Here is a 21,021-nt window from a genome sequence, read left to right as displayed (position 1 = left end):
TTTCACCATAATCACGAAGCTAGTAAATGATGAGTTCAGAATTCACATCCAACAGTCTGGATCCAGCACCCATGCTCATGACCACTGCCCATGCTGCCTCAGTAAGATGGTGAACCAAGGGGCCAGCCCATGGTCTAGTGGTTAAGTTTGGTGCACCTGGCTTCAGCTGCCCAGGGTTCAGTTCCTGGGTATGGTACGGACCTATACACTTGTCAGCGGCCTGCTGTGGAGGCATCCCATATACAAAATAGAGGAAGATTGGCACAGATGTTAGCTCAGGGCAAATCTTCCTGAAGCAAAAAGAGGAAGATTGGCAACAGATGTCAGCTCAGGGCAAATCTTCCTTAGCAAAGAAAAAAAAAAGATGGCAAATGAAGAGTCAGAGCAGTGGGAGAGGGCTGGCATTTCCAGAGCACACGCTAAGGCCAAGGCCAGTCCGCTCGGCTGGTGAGGCATCCTCTCGTGTTTTCTCCTCATGTTCTCTTTGAAACCTCACAACCACCTTGTAAAGTTACAGATGAGGAAACTGGGGTTCTGATATCCTTCAAGAGCCAGACATAGACAGAAGAGACAGAAAGTAGATTAATGGTTGCCTAGGGCCGTGCCGTTGGGAGGAAATGGGGAGTGGCTGCTAATGGGCACTTTCTGGGGTGATGAAATGTTTTAACATTGATGGTGGTGATGGTTGCACAACTCTGTGAATATACTAAAAACCAATAAATTATATACTTTAAATGGGTGAACTGTATGAGGTGAATTATATCTTAATAAAGCTTTTCATTTTAAAAGGGGGAGGGCACATAGAAGGAAGTGGTAGAGATGGAATTTCCATAGGCTTCAGATCAAAAACCTTGGAACCATTTTCTCTCACCTCTCATATCCAATTATTAGCAATCAACACAGATCCTAAAGCATGGTACCACTTCTCTCCTCTCCCACCACCTGGTCCAAGCCACCACTTCTCACCCCAACTACTAGACCCGTCCTAAACAGGCTCCTCACCTCCCCCCTTGCTCCCTACGCTCTGTTCTCCACAGAGCAGCCTGAGGGATCCTCTGAAAGCATTCCTGTCAAAATTCTCTCTTTTGCTTAACAGCCTCCAATGGTCTAAAAATGAACTTCAGTTATAATTCAGAGTGGCCCCTGGCCACCCTTGCAACCTCACTGCCCAGTAGCCACACTTGCCTTGTTGCTGTCCCCCACCGCACTCCCACCTCCAGGCCTCCGCACTGTGGCTCCTTTTCCCTGGAATATTCTTCCTCCACACACACTTGCTTCCTAATTTCACCCTGGGCTCCGCTTGAATGCAACACGTCCTCGCTGCAGCAAAGCCTTCCCTGACCTCCCAACCCAACCCAGCTGCCATGTCCCCCAGCTAACCCCGCTCTGAGCCCTGACCCGCCTTGTTTTCCTTCAGAGCACTTCTGATCACCTGCCACAGCACGTACTTCTTTGTTAACCATCTGTCTCCACCACTAGAATGGGACATCCCTGTGGGCACGAGCTTCATCCTGGATCCCTAGGACTACAACAATGCCCAGAACGTAGTAGATATTCAAAAAGATGAGTAAATGCATCGGATGCCAAAGGCCTGGCTCCTCTCGCTGCCCCGAGGATAATCGAGGAAAGAGACTGATCACTGTGTTTAACGTGCCCCTTACAGAATCCTGCAACCCGCTCTGCACCCCATCAGTGCCAATTGTGTGCCACCGATCACCTTGAATTGTACTTATTTGTGAATGGCAGCACTTCTTGACCAGACTGGGAGCTCCGTAAGTGCAGGCTCCTGAGCTATAGCCCATGACCCTTGGCACAGAGTCTTGAACAGCATATGTAAATCTCTCGTTGACTTGACAAGGAATATAAATTCCAAAACCAATGAGAGAAGTTTAATTTCTCTGTTCCCAAACACAGCAGAGGGACCACCTTCCTGCACACTGCCCTGAAAAATGCCTTGGCCCCATTCCTAGGGAACCAAGACCTTGAAAGTCAAGTTCAAGTGCTCCTTGGAATTTCTTGGGTAGTGAGCTGTGCCAGGGAAAGCTCCTTACAGAATGGAATTTGCCAGCTGAGTCCAGAAAACCTGGGTGAGCAGCAGAAAAACTTAAAGCAGCACTGAGTAAAACTGCTTTCTGTTATCTCAGAGAGAAGTAACAGCATGTGCGGCTGGCGCAAGGAGAAAACGCTGGAGTGTCAATGGGGCCGCGCTTCACTCCCCCGCCCCCAAACACACACAAAGCCTTCAAGGGCTCTCCCTCTAGCTACAGGATATGCCTTGGAGTCGAGACCCTTCTCAGCGTGGTTGTCATTCTCCCCTCCCATTACTCTAGGCCTCTCCAGTTCCCCAATCACCAAGAACTCCCCAGGCACTCATTCATGTTGTTCCCTTTGTCTGGCATGCTCTTCCCCCCTTCCCAGCTGGGTGAAACCCTACCCATTCTAACAGAGCACAGGTCAAATGCTGCCTTCTTTGCAAAGCCTTTCTCCACCTCTCCTGGCGTATCACTCGTTCCTCTGACAGAAAACACTCTGTTCTGAGCTGAAGATGTCAGCACTTATCCAACCATCCAACTCGCGTAAGGGTCAAACTTGGAGAAGACAATAGGACATGCCCTTAGGGAACTTACTGTCTGGTGCGGGAGACCAAAGCAAAGAAATGCAGAACCGCAAGTTGGGAAGAGGGCTAGAAGGAAACAGAGAAAGGTGAGAGACACCATACAGCCAGGTGGAGATGGGAAAAAAACAGAATGGATGGCTGGGGAAGGCTTCTTGGAAGAGGTGACATTCAACTAGTACCTGATGGATGAGTAGGAGTTAGCCAAGCAGAGTGGGAAAAAGTCTCCAGAAAGAGGGCACAGCACATATGAAGGTGCCAAGGCATGAAAGCACTGGCGTCACCCAGGAACCAAAAGGAGGCCTGTGTGGCTCCAGCCTCGGAGGGCTGGGAGAGCGGCGTGAGGAAAGGAGGCAGGCCGCCTCCTAGGTCCTAGTCACTCTGAATTATCCTCCTTGGGTGCTTCTGTCTCCCCTCTCCTCAGAAGAGCCAGAGTCCATTTTACCCCCTTTTTCTCCAGTGCAGAGCAAGACACCTGGCACACAACATGCATTCAACAAGTTCCTGTGGGCTGCACTGTCCCCGGAGATGTGGGGGGGTGACCTCTCGTCTGCCCATTCCCCCGCCCCAAAAGCAAGGCCCCAGTTGGCTCCCTTAACTGAAGCACCCAGGACGGTTAACCACAAGATGGGTGAAAGAAACAGAAGATGAAACGAGAGCAGCTGCAAGAGCTACAGTTACATCCTTACAAATGCCAGTGACAACCCAGTTGGCAGATGTGACCACAGCATGGTCCTAGAGACCAGATTCTTGGGGTAAACTTCAATCAGATGGCAACTCTAGCACAAGAGGGCCTGCCAAAATCACGCACCCCAACACAGACTATCAGTGTGAAGTTCAAAATACAGTTTCCAAGGTCAACTGTTTTTATTCACAACACTTCTGACATCGAAATGTACGGGCTTTTTCCTCCACCCAACACCTAATTCTCTGATTCCCCAGACACCAACTGGGGGTCCCACAATTCAACTCAATTCTGATACTAACTACTGGGGGTTAGCACAGATTCCGGGCTTAAGGGCTCAATCCCACAGACTGCCCCCACTTCAGACGCCAGTCCACTGTCCCAGGTTGCCACCTGTACCTCTGACCAAGTGGCTATAAATTGGGGGTTCCCACGACCCTCTCCTCAGTTCGATAATTGCTAGAACGAATGGCTCACAGTGCTTTAAGAGCTTTAGCGACTATTATTAGTTTACTATAAAGGATGCAACTCAGGAACAGCCAAATGGAAGAAATGCACAGTGCCAGGTGTGGAGGGGGGGCACGGAGCCTCCCTGCCCTCTTCAGGCATGCCATCCTCCCAGCACCTCAATGTGTTCACCAACCTGGAAGCTCTCTGAACCGCCATCATTTAGCGGTTTTTACTGAGGTTCCCTTAGGTAGGCACGATTGATTAAATCATTGGCCATTGGTGACTGACTCATCTCCAGTCCCTCTCCCTTCCCTGGAGGTCAGGGGTGGGGCTGAAAGCTCCAACCCTCCAACCACAGGACTGGGTCCTCTGGCAACCAGCTCCCATCCTGCAGCCATGAAGGGCCCACCTGGAGTCACTCCATCAGCATAAGCTCAGGTAGAGTTGAAAGGGGCTTGTTGGGAATCCCAGAAGAGGCTCTTATCACCCTATCACTCAGGAAATTCCAACAGTTGCAGAAGCTCTTCGGGGACAAAGACCAACTATATATCTCTTACTGTATCACATAAGGTTTGAGTAGTTGCTTGATTTTTAAAAAAAAAAAATCTAAAAGATGAGAAAACAACTTGGTGAGTCAGCAGGAATTTCCAACTTGCCTGGCTGCCCTGCCCTGTACCCATGATTTCGCCCCTGACCCACCTAGAATTCTGTCAATTTCAAGAAGACACTCATAATTCTTCAGATCGCACTTTGAACTCTTGCTATTCTGGCTAATAGATTTTGAACTATTCTAAACAGATAATTATTTAAGCTAAGCCAAGCTATGGCTTTTAACTTTTGGAAATAAAGTGGGACAGGGTATAGGAACATTACAAATAGTTTGAGGGCATCTTATGAAGAAACACAATTAAGAATTATTGCCTATATCACATAGGCCACTGTCTTCTCCGTGCTCTTTACATTTCTTGTTGATGTATTTTTTAAAGTCCTATACTGTAATCTTTTCTACAATAGTTCTCCATGCTTCCCCCTAGCGAGGGAAAAAAGGACTGCAGATCCCTTCTTGTGAAATTCTACTTCTGTTATACGAGGCCTTCACAAATGCTGTTCCCTCTTTCACAAATTCCCTTCCCTCCTCTCCTGATGGGCTAACTCCTTGTCCTCTAGATTTCACTGTAAATACCATTTCTTCAGAAAGCCCTCCCATTATTTACCCACCCAATCCAGATTAGGCTCCTATTATTCTCTTATAATATCCTATGATACCACTTCATGGCGTATACTAATCTGTAATTATACATTTGGTTAACACGTACCCCTGCCTCCCTCCCCATTAAAGTATAAGCTCCATGCGGGCAGGGCCCACAACTGTGGCTCACATCTATATAACCAGTGCGCAGAGCAGCGTGACACAGACTAGGTACTCAACATCTATCTGTTAAATACTTAGCAGCTTTTCTATAGAGACCTAGGATTTTCTAAACACAGTATGCCCAGTATTAGCTTCCAGTTCCCTGGAAAACAAATTGTTCATGGTGTGTCCTGAACACAGGGCCCTGTCACAGCAATAACCACAGTTTTAAATGTCTGCTCTAGTCCACATCCTTGGGTGCTTGTTGCTTTTTAATGCATTGCTAATCCTCACAATGGCCCTGCAAGGTGGGGATTATCACCCCATTTTACAAACAAGGATCCCAAAGTTCAGAGAGGTAAATTAAATTCCTCATAGCCACACAGCTAGTAAGGCACAACCAGAATTCAAATGCAGCTCAGAGTGCAGGGTCTGTGCTCCTTCTACTCGGTCCCCGCCTTTCGACCAGGGTACAGAACCCCCCTGGGGTCCACGCCAGCAGGTCTGAGCATATGAGAAATCAGAAGACCAACATGCAGCCCTTTTCTGTCATTTCTTTTTTTTTCTGATGGTAAATAACATAAAATATTTTTGTGTTAAAAAAAGGACATATATTTTAAAGTATGATATGTAAGAAATTTATAGAAATTTAAAAAACAAAACACAAAAGTTAAAAGAAGCTTTACGCCTCTTGCCCAAGCCTGTCTCAGGAACCTCCACGGACAAACATGGGAAGCACTTACTGGTCACCCTTTCTTCATTTTACATCCCTTTGCATTGTTGCTGTATTTCTTAAATGCCAGCATTCCAACTCAGTCTTCACTTTCCACTCCCACCCTCCTTTCACTAGAAAGATTAAAATGTTTAAAGAGAGTGGCAGTGTGTCCACCACGGGCATGTCATTGTCAAAAGCATTAGTCATTTATGAGGACACCTTTTTGTAGGTACAATAAATCTGATTGATTTTTATTACACATCTTAGTTTAGAATCACTTTTACATTCCTAGACAAAGAGATGATACAAATAAATATCAATTGTAAAACTCAGAGCCCCAAGTATTGGCATATTCTTTGTCTAAAGGTAGCCAAAGAGAAGGTCAAGATCAATAGTAACTCCAAGGAGCCATAAAGCCCACTGCCTCCTGCCTGCCCCAGGGTCACTCCTTCATAAACAGCCTCAAAACATTTCATTCAAGAAACAAGGGCAGGGAGAAAGGTGGCAGATTTCCGAACAGTACAAGACAAAACCTTGCGCTACACACAATAGCCAGGCCCACTATTCTTGTCCGGTTCCCTCTGAGCGTTTTGATTATGGCTTTTAGAGTGTATTAATAGCCCCATTTTGTCCACTGATGGCGTTGAGATGGCCCAGGGTGTTGTCTGCAGTGAGCCTCAACCTCAAGTGGGAAATGTGAGGCAGAACTGATATCCCACGGTAACAGGGAATCGACGCTTCTCAGAAACTTGGCAACAATTCTACATTCAGTGAGAGAGGACTTACAAGAGTCAGACAGGAAAAGCAGAGAGTGGCCCACGCCTGAGCTGCGGCACTCTCTGATGCCCTTGGTCATGGAGATGCGGGTGGTGCAATTCAAGCAGCATGCAGGCAGTCGACGGGGAACAATCCAACATTAGGTCAGAGTCTTAAGAAAGTGCTTCATGCCTATGATTTGTGGCCTTGGGATCTGAATCCAGGGGTCTGGGAGATATGTGACTAAAATATGAAGCCAGATACATTCCTACTGATCAGAGCAAAAAGGGGCCTGATGAAGGTTGCACACACAGTCTCAAACTCCTTCTCCCAGATGATCTTCTTAGATGCTGTAAGACTTGCTTCCAGACTTCACTAGCTGCTGCTGGCAGGAAGTCCCTCAGATGGCTTGGAACATTCTAGCATGACTACAGACATGAAAACCTGGTCCCTCAATGGGCTTGGTAGGTCTTCAACACATTTGGCTCAATTCAGAGCCCAAAGCAGCAGCTTCCTGGTAGCAGTAAGACATTCTACCGTCTGCGCTGTTCAAACGTGTATCAGATCCACTGAGAGAAGAAAAGCACCGGAGACTGCTCGGGAAGGGCCAGCTTCACCCCGCACAAGTGTTCTTGTCCTCTGCTTCACAAACCACCGGATGAACACAGCTGAGCACGAGGCAATCTGGTTTGAATAACTCTGCTTGTCAACTTGGCTTTCTTCTTTTGCTTTCTTAGAAAAGTTCTGTGGTCACTCAACCACCCTTGGTCAGAATAGCCACCTTGAGACATCAGTATTAAGGGACAGTGTTACCTGCAGTGTTCAATTCTCGGATTGGCTACATGAATATTTTCAGCCTACAGAATTCAGAATAGCTTTGAGGAAATGTGGTGTGAGAGAGGTGCAACTGACAGATAACCATCTTAGGCTATCCACCTCATCATCTGGTTCCTTTCAAACAGGTCAATTCTTAGTAAATAAGAGAGAAGCAGGGTATGATCCCGAGAAAGATGAGGGAAGGCTCCATCATGCTCTAGGAATTGCTGAAAAGGGCCCTGGGTTCAGAAAGAATGGTAACTAAAAAGGAGAGAAGCTGCCAGATGACAGATCTCCATTTGTAGAACGCTAAGACATTGCACATGGTACCTCTTCTTTCCCACGGGTTCTGATCCAGAAATGTGCCCTGGGAACTGAGCAGCTGAGTTAAAATATAACTCAAGGCCCACCTGAGTCGCCACCTTTCTGAGGCACCATGCCAGCAAGGTGCACCAGTGTGGCAGACCTGGGGACTCATATTGTCCCCTCAGGCTTGGCTCGTGGACTCAGACACCCACGTGGGAGCGCTTCCAGCCTGGACTAGTCATTCAATGGGCCTTTAATACAGACAAAGGCAACAACTGCACATTAGTGTATTTCTCAAATTGGGCAAGTTCTTGGTCTCTATCTCTCTCTTACAAACACACATGGACACACTCAAAGAACACAGGCACCACTGTGCTTGCACACCCACACACACTTATGAGCTTCTCTTGGGAGAAAAATGAGTAACATTCACCTAATGACCAACACAAAATAAGCTTTGAATTGCAATAACACGAAAAACTAAAACTTACAAACCAAACTAGTATATGTAAATGGGAATTCCTAACTCTCTCCTCTGAGCCTATTCATCGCACAGCCACTCCTGCCACCACCTTAGGCTCTGCCTGAGGGCAGCCACAGTTCCAGGAGTAGGTGAGTCCTCTGCTGGAGGCAGGCAGGGTTCCTTTGCTTCCATCTTTTCTGTCTTCCCTCTCCAGTGCACCAAGCCTCACGTCTCTGTGTCTGCATCTGCCTACTCACGCTCATGCTCTCTGCGCAAACATGGAACAAAATGGGGAACTCAAAAGTGCCACTACATGTCTCGTTCCCCCAACTCTAGTCCCATCAGAGAAGGCAGAGCCAGCCTCCCTTCTCTCACAACACAGGCCCACTGCAGAGCATGCTCTGGAGACGGAAGATGGACCTAGGCAGGGACGCTCAAGTATGTGTGCACGGGAAAAGAGGGTGACAAATGAAGAGTAAAGTGACACGGTGTATGGACATGGCATCAGCTTACAGATTTACACCTTTGACAGAATGGTCATGGTTTTGAGGTTTTAAAGAAGCTGGTTCCCTAACATCTCCAAGGAGGCAGAGGGAATGTTATTTCTATTGCTTCTGACATTAAATCCTTCAGGAACAGAAATTGGTAGCCTCCTCGGAAAACATTTCCTCATTCAGCAGATCCTAATGAGGATCCACTTCTCACTGAGGTACAAGGATCGTGCCCATCGGGGGCTTGGATCCAAATGAGATCTCTCATTCCCACCTGCAAGAACAAGCACCTATTCAAGTTCAAGGGCTTTCCGTTTTCAACCTCACTATCATTGTCTTCTGAGGCCCCAAACTTGGTCCTGCTAAGGTGACTGCTGATTCTGCCCTATTGTTCAACAAGGAGGGAGCCCAGTGTAAAGAACAGACTAGAACAGGAGAGGGGAGAGGAAGGGCGGGCAAGGGAAGGGAGAGAAGAAGGCAAAGGAGAAGGGAAGCAAGGTCACTGGTCATTCTCTTGCTTTCCACTTCAACTATCGCACTTTACCTTAGCCATGCATTTCTGAGATGCTAATAAAGGACGTTTCCCAGATGAGCTGAGTGCCAGATTAGGACCAGCACGTTTCAACCAGAATAAGTTGGTTAATCTGCAAAGAGGCCATCGCTTCTCTCCAGGGGAATGGTTCTGAGTTTGGGCTCGAGTCCTCTCTGCAGGTGTTTGCTCGTCTCTTCTCTCAGAAGGCAAATGCTGTTTACACCCTGGGAGAGGAGGAACTGGCTTTACTTTGGAACCAGCCCCCGAGACTGTGGATAAAGCTGAGATGCAGGAGTTCCTGAGGAAGACGAGGAGGATCCTGACTTCCTTCCACTTTTAGGTCTGCAAAAGTCAAGCACATGTTTACATTACCATCCCATCTCTGCCTCTGACACAGATCAGACTCCTTTCCCATCAAGTGCCATTAACATTTCAAGGTAGCCTTTCCTCAATGACCTGAAAGCTAGTACACTTTCAACTGTAAAACCACCAGACCGGCACAGCCTGACCCTCTGTGCAAGGCCAACACGACCTGCCAACCAAAGTGTGAACCCCAGGGAAGGAACTCTTGATTCTCAGCAATAGTTCTTCCACTTAAATCAAATCTGGACCATCTTCTCCATTTGGTAAAAAATTTTAAGTCTTCAGGTAGAATTTCTTCCACTTTTGGTTTTTCACCCAGTTGTTTTCATTAAACTTCTAATCCAGAATTTAATAAGACGGAATTTCTAATTTAGCACCAAATTAAGAACTAGGTTAGGGCCGGCCCAGTGGCGCAGTGGTTAAGTTCGCACGTTCCGCTTCTCGGCAGCCCGGGGTTCACCGGTTCGGATCCCGGGTGCAGATGTGGCACCGCTTGGCACGCCATGCTGTGGCAGGCATCCCACGTATAAAGTAGACGAAGATGGGCACGGATGTTAGCTCATGGCCAGTCTTCCTCAGCAAAAAGAGGAGGATTGGCAGATGTTAGCTCAGGGCTAATCATCCTCAAAAAAAAAAAGAACTTGGTTAATTAGTTGGGTGCAGTAAATCCAACACTGAGGCTCAGAGCCTGGGCTGTGGATTGAGATAGACCTGGCTTTGAACCCTGGCTCCGCCACTTACTTCCTTCAACTTGGCTACTTTCTCAAATTCTCTCAGTTTTCTCCTCTATAAAATGGACTGATGATAATATTTACCTTATAAGTTTTTTCAGGAAATGATTAGGAGAAGTTTCTCTTAAAGCACTTAGAACTGCTGAGTAGCCGATGGGGACCAAAGAACTGTCCTCTACCTCACTAGAAGCATACTCCTGAGAGAGGGAACCGGGCGCATCAGGCACTCTAGGACTCAGTATACCTCGCATAATGCCCAAACCATAAATATCTGTAGCATAAATGAACAAACACAGGAGTAATGGGGCCCTCTTTTCTGGTGTGTTCTGTAAAGCACCGCATGGTAAACAAGCACTCTTTACCACCCTCTTCCTTCGTTTGTCCTTGCTCGAACACGCTCTGTTCAAACACAGGTCATCAAAAGCCACTCACCTGGCCTTGGATTTCTTAATTGCAGTGCTTTCAAAGGATGACGCGTCCACCTGTATCTCATCTTCGTCCTGTAGAGCCGCATCCAATGCGGCCTGGACTTTGGGGGCAATGGCAGGGCCCTCGTAGTCTCTGGTGGTCCGGCTGGGCATGTCCAGCTCTAACAGCACGATGTTTTCTGCCTGCAAACCACCAGCCACAATCAGCTAGGCTGGCCTCCAGACACAGAGAGCACAAGCAACCCAGACCCGCTCCAAGAACAGAACTGCAAATCGCTTGCTGTTCCGGGCCTGTCAAGAGCCTGCCTAGAAGAAGTGATGTTGTTTTATAACTTTTCTCCTGGTGAGACTACAAATGATTTTTGTTTCCTTCTCCAGGCGTTTCTCTATTTTCCTTTTTTTTAAATAATTTTTTTTTTTAACAATGAACATGTATTATACCCTAAGGGGAATAATCAGGGAAAAATGATAAATTAAGTAAAACCCATTTATTGCAGACAACTTGAAAATACAAAAAGGCATAAAGAAGAAAATAGTAATCACCAATAATCTCACCACCTCTAGCAGCTTCAATGAACATTTTGGTTCCCGAGGGGAGGCGGCAGATATGGTGTATGTAAGTGAGGAAAGAGGAGGCGGTATGTGTGTGTCGGGGGGGGGGGGGGGGGGTGGGGGGTGGCAGTGTATGTACTCATAACCACATTTTAAAAATCAGACTGGGCCCCACCTCATAACTGGCCTTGTGGATGGCTTCCTTCATTATACCCTGTGGTGGGCCTCTTCCTAGCTCCTACATGCTGAGATAAGAGTGTAGAGGGAAGAGCACCCATGGTTACACATCTTCTTCCTCTAGCTCCTCCCACTCAGCGGAGCTCAAGTCCCAGGCTCCAGAGGGGACAGGGGAAGGGGACAGGGGGATTGGGGGATCCACGGTCCAGAAGCAGGGGAGAGGGAGTGGCTCCCTTTACTAATTTTATATATTCAGATACTGCTTAAAATTTCCCTTAATGGAGTGGGTCCATTGCAAAACACATCTGAGAGCCACAGCTTTAAATTCTAGCTTTGGATCATGTTAGCCCCCTGGAAACCCACATATTTGATTTTCGGGGTTTAAAATCATGTTTTTGGCTTAAGATATGAAATAACCGGCAAGATATACACTCTATGATACTGCTAAAAAAATGCTTCTGAGGATTCTGACACGTCACTCATCTTCCACTATATAAAACCCCACCTATTACATCTCTTTTGCTTTTGTTTTACTTTAAATAACTCAGTGCCAGCACCTGAGGAGCTAACTAGTCCTCACCTGTTTTGCTCTGGCTGCCAAGGGAGACTCAAAAACGTATTTTTTAAGTGAAAATATTTCATTGTAAAAATAATACAGGGTCCCCACTGACAGTTACAAAATACAGATAAGCAGAGAAGAAAATTTAAATTGAGTGAACTTGCATTAGCCAGAGATAACCAGTTCACATTTTGATATATCTTGCACCAGATTTTTAAATAAATATATACATTTCCAGTACCAATTGCTTTGTAACTTAACAATACATTGTGTCTCCTGGTTCATCTACTTACCAGCTACCTACGAAGCCACAGGCCCTACTGCAGAGAGTAGGTGGGAGGGTTCAATTACAGAAAGTGCTGAACACAGTGCCTGGCACACAGCGAGTGCTTATAAATAGAAGCTCGAACGGTATTAATATCGTAAAATATGTTTGGGTCATTAAATAGTCCTCAATTACGTCACTTCAAATAACTATATGACTGACCCACATTATGGTAAACGGAAGTACCGTAAGTTCTCTAACACATCTCCATCTCCTGTCACTAGACATCTGCATCCTTCCAGTCTCCCACAGAGCCATCTGAAGCTTACTGTTAACATTTATCGGCCATATGGACAGTATGTCTGTACTCGCCTCCTTTTCTATTCTGCTTCCTAAATCTTGTTCTATTTTACCTTTATATTTATTATTATTTGTTATTGTTCTTTTTACTTTATTTATTATTTGTTCTAATTCTATAAATGTCCTCAGGTAGCTCAGGAAAGAGTCAGGATCCAAACTCTTCTGACTTTGTAGAACGGTGCCTAAGGGTTTACCTAAGTCTAAACTCCTTTAAAAGAGGAAGGAGAAAAACGCAAGAACAATCTTCTCACCCTATATCGGGCCTCTGGACGGATCATCATGGACATTCTTGCGTGTTGGCTCAACGGTCTCTTATATCCCACAGCTGAGACTGGCCGCTTCATCATCTGCTGATTCCTGGAAATGGACTGCAGCGGTTAAAGCCCTGGCTGGAATGTGTTCCACAGTCCCAGGCTTTCGGTCCTGTGGAACCAGCTCTCAGAAGACTGCGTAATAGAACCTGAGACAAGTACCTCCCTGGGCTGAGAACTGACATGTAAACAGGGCAGGAGCTCCTTATATTTTCTGCTTGAGCTGCTTTCTGATTCAAATGGGAGCATCATGCATCTTTTAAGCTGGAAGGGCTCAGAGTCATCATCCAGTTCTTAGATGGCAGGCAAGCAGCACAGCTGTCAACACTCGCTACCCCTGCATCCTTGGCAGACATCTCCTATTTTTCTAGCAAGACCCAGACTTAGACTGAGAATCCTTCTCATCACCGTGTCAGACTGACACACAAGTTAACACCTATGTGCTGCCCCTCAACTGGCCTAGCACGCTTTACTTGACAGCTGGGGAAGGTGAAATGCAGGAACCTAGGAAAGGGCGTTAGTTCACTGTGATAAAGTCTCCCAATTCCTAATGCCACACTCGTCATCAAAGTTTTACCTCATGGACCTATGGCAGTGACAAAGTCAGAGAGATAACTGGTCCCCAGTTTAAATAAATCAAACTGTGTTCTTACCATACCACCCTGGCCAAGTTCAGTTGATCAACATTCTTCCCCTCCCCACCTTAAAATCTACTTAAAGTCAATAGTGACTTACTCCAGTCGGGTTATAGGATGTAATTTCCAATGATCTTCCTCTTCATCAAAGAAGGATCTATTCATAATTTTACTTTTTTCTTCCAGAGGGATAAAGTTTTCTATAATAAGATGCCTGCAAGAGCACACATACATGTGAATACAGATGGAGTGCTGGCTATCTGGTCTCACGTGTCGTGAGTAATTAGATAAGAGTCAAGTGGTTCAGCACACATTTACTGAGCAGGTGCTGTGGGCCCACCATCATACAAAGAACCAGGATACAGACACAAATGACCCTTGGTGTCCTGAGACTGACAGGGAACGGTGCAGCACTCAGGTATGACAGGTGCTGATAGTGGTCTGCCCCAGGATTATGGAGAGGTTACTTCTGCCAAAGAGGAGCAGCTTGAGGAGGTGAAAGGACTGAAGAGGGAGATGATGCCTGGGCTATCCTGGAGTGAATGTGTGCTAAACAGTATCTTTTGGAGGGCCACTGGTACTGCTAACCCAGCTTATGAGAGTCCAAAATGCGAAAAACAGATCAGAAATTAACCTGCCTTCCTCCAGTCCCATGGACTGGTGCCCAAGCTGGAAAACTTCACATTCTAATCACCAGGACAAACAGCAGGACCAAATGGACTACAGTCTCATAGACCTCTGAGAATGAAGACCATTCCTGAGGAGAGTCTCAGCCCGAGAAGCACCCAGGGAACAGGGCCAACAAGGAAACCGGAACCCACTGGGCGTGTCTCTCCACAGTGAGCACTGCCTCCTGCCACATCTCTGCAGTGACTGTTTCAAAACCTCAGGACAGAACAATGCCAAACGGGTGTGGGAGAGACGCACAACAAACACCATAGAGGTGTAGGTACTGACTGTGAGAAACAGGTTGACTCACCGTTAATTCAAAAGATAGACATAGAAGACAGAACAATGAAAATGGCTTCCTTAGGGAAAAAACATTTTGGAGAGATGAAACTTTCTCTTTATTTTATTTGACATACAAGAAATTATTTTTCATAACATATATTCGTTTTTTTCCTGATTTTAAAGGTCCTATTTATACCTTTTGGAAATGTGAAAAATACAATTACACCCAATCTCACAATCCAGAGATAGCTATTATTAATATTTTGGCATGTTTTGTTCTTATCTTTTTTTCTAGGTATACATACCTAGAAAGAGGACTGACACATACATTTAATTTTAAGGGCTCCTTTTCAAATTTAAAACTTGGTCATTAAGAGACTCCTTTTGAAAAGTTCTTCTTTAAAGAAAAATTTCAGCTAATGCTGTGGAAGGACTGATATAGAAAAACATCATTTTGCAGCCTGTAATGAAATAATGAATCCAAAGATCATTGTTGGTTGAAACCATCAGCTCAGTGGTTCTCAAGCAAGCCTGCATATTAATATCACTTACAGAGTTCCGAAAAATATCTTGCCCAGACCTCATGAGAGACCCATGGTTCTCCAAGTGTTAGAAATGCAAATTCTCAGGTCCCACCCCAGACACACTGAATCAGACTCCAGGCGTGCGGCCCAGCAATTTGTGTTTATTCAAGCTCTTCAGATGATCGGGTACCTGCTAACGTTTAAGGACCACTGCCCTAGACCAATTAAATCAGAATCTCTGGGGTGGGGCCCCAGTGTCACTATTTTTTTAAATGATGATTTTTAAAGACGATTTCAGTGTGCAGCCACGGCTGAGAACCAGTGCTTCAGAGCTAACTTTCAGCTAAAAGGAGACAAAGACGACAGAGGCACAAGTTAACCGGAACCATGAGGAAGCAGCCTGATAAATCCAGAATGTGGGGTATTTCTACAGGCGGTCTGGTGCAGTGTTTTCAACAAGTCAACCACGAAAACAAGTTTTTAAAAGGAAAAGGGATTACTCCAGATTAAAATAAGCTTAAGAAACATAATCACCAAATGCAATAGATGGTCCTTATATAGATCTTAATACAAACAAACCAAGAAAATCTAAATATGGACATGGTAAGAGTTAACACTAAGAAACTTAATGTTAATTTTTTTAGATGGAAAGATATCATTGTGTATATAAAAGTCAATTGTATTTCTATACACTAGCAATAAACATTTTGAAAATAAAATTAAGAAAAATATTCCATATACAATAGCTTCAAAAAAGTAAAATACTTAGTCATAAATCCAACAAAAGAAGTGCAAAGACTTGTACACTGAAAACTACAAAACATTCTTGACAGAAATTAATGAGGATCTAAATAAATGGAAAGATACCCATGTTCATGGATCAGAACACTTAATATTTTAAGATGACAATACTCTTCAAATTGATCTATAGATTCAACACAGTCCCTATCAAAATCCCAGCTGGCTTTTTTGCAGAAATTGACAAAATGATCTTTAAAATATATATGGAAATGCAGGGGACCTTGAATAGCCAAAAACAATCTTGAAAAAGAACAATGAAATTGGAGGACTCACACTTCCTCATTTAAAAACTTATTACAAAGCTACAGTAATCGAGACAGTGTGGTATGGGCCTGAGGACAGACATACAGATCAATGGAACAGCACTGAGAGTTCAGAAATAAACCCTTCCACTTATGGTCAAATGATTTTCGACAAGGGTGCAAAGGCGATGAGAGAAGAGCCTTTTTAACAAATGGCGCTGGGACAACTGGATATCCACATACAATCCACATATTTGAAACCCTACCTCAGACCATACACAAAAACTAACTCAAAATGGATTACAGACCTAAATGTAAGACCTAAAACTGTAAGATTCTTAGATGAACTAAGAGAATTGAAAACATATGTCTATGGTAAAATTTGTACACAAATGGTCATAGCCGCATTATTCATAATAGCTAAAAAGGAGAAACAATCCAAATATCCATCAACTGATGAATGGATAAATCAGATGTGGTATATTCATACAATACAATAGTATTCAACCATAAAAAAGAACAAAGTATTGATACATGCTACAACATGTATGATCCTTGAAAATACTACACTAAGTGAAAGAAGTCAGTCACAAAAGGTCACAATACTCCATTTACAAATCTATATGCAATGTCCAGAATAGACAAATTTAGATACAACACCAAGTTTAAGCAATAAAAGAAAATACAGATAAACTGGGCTACATCAAAATTAAAACCTTTTGTGCTGCAAACAAAATACCATCAAGAAAGTAAAAAGATGACCCACAGAATGGGAGAAAATATTTGCAAATCATGTCTGATAAGAGACTTGTATCCAAAGTATATAGAGTTCTTTATTTATTAATAACAATAAAAGTCCAAATAAATAACCCAATTTTAAAATGGGCAAAGTATCCGAACAGACATTTCTCCAAAGAAGATATATAAATGGCCAATAAGCACATGAAAAGATGCTCAACATCATTAGTCCAGGGAAACGCAAATCCAAACCACAATGAGATACTCCTTCACAGCCATTCGGATGGCTATACTAAAATGTACTACAGTGACAATAACGTGCCATCAAGAATGTGGAGAAATTGGTGGTGGAAATGCAAAATAATGCAGCCGTTTTGGAAAACAGTTTGGCAATTCCTCAAAACCTAAACACAGAGTTACCATGACTTAGCAATTCCACTCCTAGGTACATATCCGGGAGAAATGAAAACATGTCCATACAAAAACTTGCATGCGAATGTTCACAGCAGCATTATTCATAATAGCCAAAGACTGGAAACAACCCAAATGTCCATCAGCTGATAAATGGATAAATAAAATGTGGTCTATCCATACAATATTGTTCTGCCATAAAAAAGAATCAAGTACTGACATGCTACAACATGGATGATTCTTGAAAACATCATGTTAAGTGAAAGAAACCAGTCACAAAAGACTCCATGTTGTATGATTCTAATTATATGAAATGTCCAAAAGAGGCAAATTTATAGAGATACAAAGTAGGGGGGCCGGCCCCATGGCCAAGTGGTTAAGCTCGCGGGCTCTGCTTCGGCGGCCCAGGGTTTCACCAGTTTAAATCCTGGGCACGGACATTGCACCACTAGTCAAGCCATGCTGAGGTGGCATCCCACATGCCACAACTAGAATGACCCACAACTAAAAATACACAACTATGTACCAGGGGGCTTTGGGGAGAAAAAGGAAAAATAAAATAAAAAAAAAGATTAGTAGTTAGTAGATTAGGGGCTGGGGGGGGTAAGGAGGAGCAACTGCTAATTTGTACATGGTTTCTTTCGTAGGGGACAAAAATGTTCTAAAATTAGATTGTGGTGATGGTTTTACAACCCTGTAAACATATTTATTTTAAATTGACTTGCATACTTTAAAGAGGTGAATTGTATGATATGTGAATTATATCTCAATAAAACTTTTCAAAAAATAGCATTGTGGTCATGTAGTACGTAGGAGTGAGATAACATGAGGTAAGATTTACTTTAAAATATTTTTATGAAAGATAGATGACAACAGATTATCACGGAATCTGGGTGATGGGTATTTGGGTGTTCATTATACCATTCAGAAAATTCTAGTTAATAAAAGATTCCCTCTCATCAATTGATAGAGGCGAGGCCAGGGCCTTTGCTTTGAGAAGGTAGGGTGGAAGGAAACTTGAGAGATCATTCGGTGAAGTCACCCAGTAACAGATGGGACCCAGAGACAGAGTGACCTTCTCAGGAACAACAGAAGACAGACAAGGCGGCAGGATGAGCTGGAGACAAGTAGGCAGGAGCCTGTCCTCAGAGACGTGTTTCTTACTTAGCAATGACCTGGCAAGGGGCTGGGGGTGCCACGGAAGGCCCGGAACTTACTTGAGTTTCAGCTCCCTGGTGAGCTCATTCTGAGTCTGCTCCAGCTCCTGGCGCTCCTTGATGTGCTCTTCCTGGAGGTCATGGATCTCCGCCTTCACCGCCTGAAGCTTGGAGAAGAGCTGCAACCGAGGGGACAGGCGGGTGAAGAGGACGGCTGTCCAGACAACAGAGCTCTCCCTTTCCCCCAGGTCTCAGGACACCTCTGCCTGGCCTTGCCCCTTTTATACCTTTTTCAGTTTTTTGGTCTTGATGTCCACCTCTTGCTGCAAAGAGCTGTATGTCTCTTTAAGTTCCAAGGTCTCCTCATCTCGACTTTCCATCTGTTGCTGGATTTCTCTTTCTCGACGTTTCTGAACAACATCACAAAATCCATCAGCTTGCCTAGAGACAATGTCTCTACAAGAATACCAGACTGGGGGTTCCAGATCAGCGTCTCCCACTAGGAAGGGGCTGACACACCTCGTTTCCATTCCCTTTGAAGCGTCTAATATAAGAGATAGTTGCTCTGTAGCATTAACGCACCTTACCCCACCCCATTCTCCCCAAAAAGGAATGAAAAGTTACCTGCTCTGCAATCTCCTGCCGTTTCTGCTCCAGGATTTTCTGCTGTTCATTTGTATGATCTACTATATTTTTTCCTCCAACAAGCAGCTTACTCTCCATGGCCTGAGTGAGAAAAAAGTAGAATCCACCTGGTGAACGGTCTCCCTCAGAACATATTTCCTCAATGGGAAGCCCATGAAAGATCAGGAGCTCAGGACGGAGCCAGAGGGGGTGAACTCTGGGGAAAAATATATTGCCCTCAGCTGTGCCCTTCCCTTCACTGGGCTGGGGCTGAGGTGGCTCCACTGGGGGTTTTACCTTAGAAGCACTGACGATACAGCTTCTCCAAACATACATGCCTTTCAGCTTTCTTTAAAAATATATTTTTTGGTTTGTTTGTACAAAGTAGTAACCCCACTTAGAACATATTAAGCACCTCCTACGTGCTAGGTACTGGGGTCACAAAGCTGAGAGTCCACTGAGGGTCACAGACAAGTAAGCAGCCTCTTACCACACGGAGTGAGAAGTCAGCACGAGGAAAAGACAGAAATAATGGGAGAGGCATACTGGAGGGAGAAGTCAGGCTTTTGCAGGGAGTCAGGGAAAGCTTCCTGCCTCAGGGGACATCTACATAGAGGGCTGAAATAAAAATAGGAATTAGCTAAGAAAAGAAATTTTTCTGTGAGAGGGTAGGGCAGGGAGTGGTGATACGCAAAGTTGGCAAAACAATCAGGGGTCAGTTCAAAAACCTCAAAGTCCTGTTAAGGGAAATTAAACTTGATCCTGAGAACCACAGGAACCACTGACATGTTCTTTGAGCATGAGGGTACACAATCAGATCTGCGTTTTGGAAACACTACCCCCCTGCCACAGGGAGGAGGACTGGGAAAGGGCAGGCTGGGAGGAGGGAGACGAGACAGGAGGCTGCTTGGGGGTCCAGGCCTGGGCTGGGGCAGTAGTTGGTGGGGAGAGCAAAGTGGATGGGTCCAAGAGATCCTGATGAGGCAGGATTCAGAGGCCTTAGGACTGACTGGGCCCTAGGAGAGAGGGAGGGGCAGCTAGCAGGGGTAACTCCTAGGAGTCTGGCTTGACCGAGGAAAGGCAGGCAGGAGCAGGCTCTGGCGGCTGTGGGCATCTCTGTGGAAATGTCCACTAGGCAGAGGCTGTCAAGCTCGGATGTTAGGAGATAGCTCTGAGCTCACCATACAGCTAGGGGCCTTCAGCATTTAGATGGTGGCTGAAGCCATGGGAATAGTTTGCACAATCCAAAAACTGCACAACCTTGCTTTTAAGCAACTTAAAAACACTAACTGTAGCCCTGCTGCCATCTTTCAGCGAGCCCTTGAGACTGTTCCTCTTCTCTCAAAACGAAGGGGCTGGGCTGATTATTAACGCCCCCCATACCCTCCTGCTCCAGAATTCTTCTGTCCTCTGATTTACAGCATCGAGGGACTGAGAAAGACAGAAGGAATGTCATTCTCCCATAAACAAACATGTAGGAGACTCAGTGACCTTGCTGTCGTGCCTCACTCGGATTCTGAGAGTTGCCCAAACACCCCAGGTTGTTTAGGGTCTGGGTGTTCCTGGGCTTGAATAACAGATGTGATCCTAAAAAACAGCATGCAAGTCAAACACGGGCACACCCAGTTACACTTCAAGTGTAGGAGTGAGGAGGGGTGAAGTGACGTGTGACATAATGGAAACCCATAGGAAGCCGCTCCCTGGAACAAAGTTACCTCCTAATTGTGTTGTGTTGACTCCATTTTCACAGCAGGTCATGAAAATCCTGGAAAGGACCCCTGCCTCTGAAGTAAAATAGGACCAGCTCTGTGAAAGGGCTACTCTGAAGCCACAGATAATCAGGGTACAGCTTCACACAGTGGGGGAGGGGAGGCGAGTAAGAGATCACTCGTCATTTTTAAATTAATAAACACAGATCCATTTTAGAAATCAAAGTTTGCATAAATTCAACAAGATAGAACCCAACACTTCAAAGGAATTCTGGCTTGTAGTCAGGCAGTGGTCATCCTCAGT

The 21,021-nt window shown here is 45.0% G+C and overlaps 2 protein-coding genes across 8 annotated transcripts in view; both read right to left on the bottom strand.

Annotated features, from left to right (window-relative positions):
* The window catches only part of ASXL1 (ASXL transcriptional regulator 1), an 85,226-nt gene extending 75,909 nt beyond the window's left edge, over positions 1-9,317 (bottom strand). Inside the window, exon 1 of the mRNA XM_070248030.1 lies at positions 9,192-9,317. Within this exon, the coding sequence (XP_070104131.1) occupies positions 9,192-9,200 (9 nt within the window). The 5' untranslated portion in view covers positions 9,201-9,317. The remainder of the gene's footprint in view (positions 1-9,191) is intronic.
* KIF3B (kinesin family member 3B) overlaps positions 6,036-21,021 on the bottom strand; it is a 36,171-nt gene continuing 21,185 nt past the window's right edge. For 6 of the 7 annotated variants that reach the window (XM_014735095.3, XM_023626314.2, XM_070248038.1 and 3 more), the window contains 7 exons: positions 19,009-19,110; positions 18,672-18,794; positions 18,445-18,563; positions 13,661-13,774; positions 12,866-12,971; positions 10,706-10,884; positions 6,036-9,521 (listed from right to left, as the gene is read on the bottom strand). In XM_014735095.3, the coding sequence (XP_014590581.1) occupies positions 9,425-9,521; positions 10,706-10,884; positions 12,866-12,971; positions 13,661-13,774; positions 18,445-18,563; positions 18,672-18,794; positions 19,009-19,110 (840 nt within the window). In that variant the 3' untranslated portion in view covers positions 6,036-9,424. The remainder of the gene's footprint in view (positions 9,522-10,705; positions 10,885-12,865; positions 12,972-13,660; positions 13,775-18,444; positions 18,564-18,671; positions 18,795-19,008; positions 19,111-21,021) is intronic. The other variant, XR_002802857.2, reaches the window with a different exon arrangement.

The sequence above is a fragment of the Equus caballus genome, chromosome 22 (assembly GCF_041296265.1).
Source record: "Equus caballus isolate H_3958 breed thoroughbred chromosome 22, TB-T2T, whole genome shotgun sequence".
NCBI lineage: Eukaryota > Metazoa > Chordata > Mammalia > Perissodactyla > Equidae > Equus > Equus caballus.
Note: the sequence above shows the minus strand (reverse complement) of the source record. Positions and strands in the feature narration are given on the sequence as shown.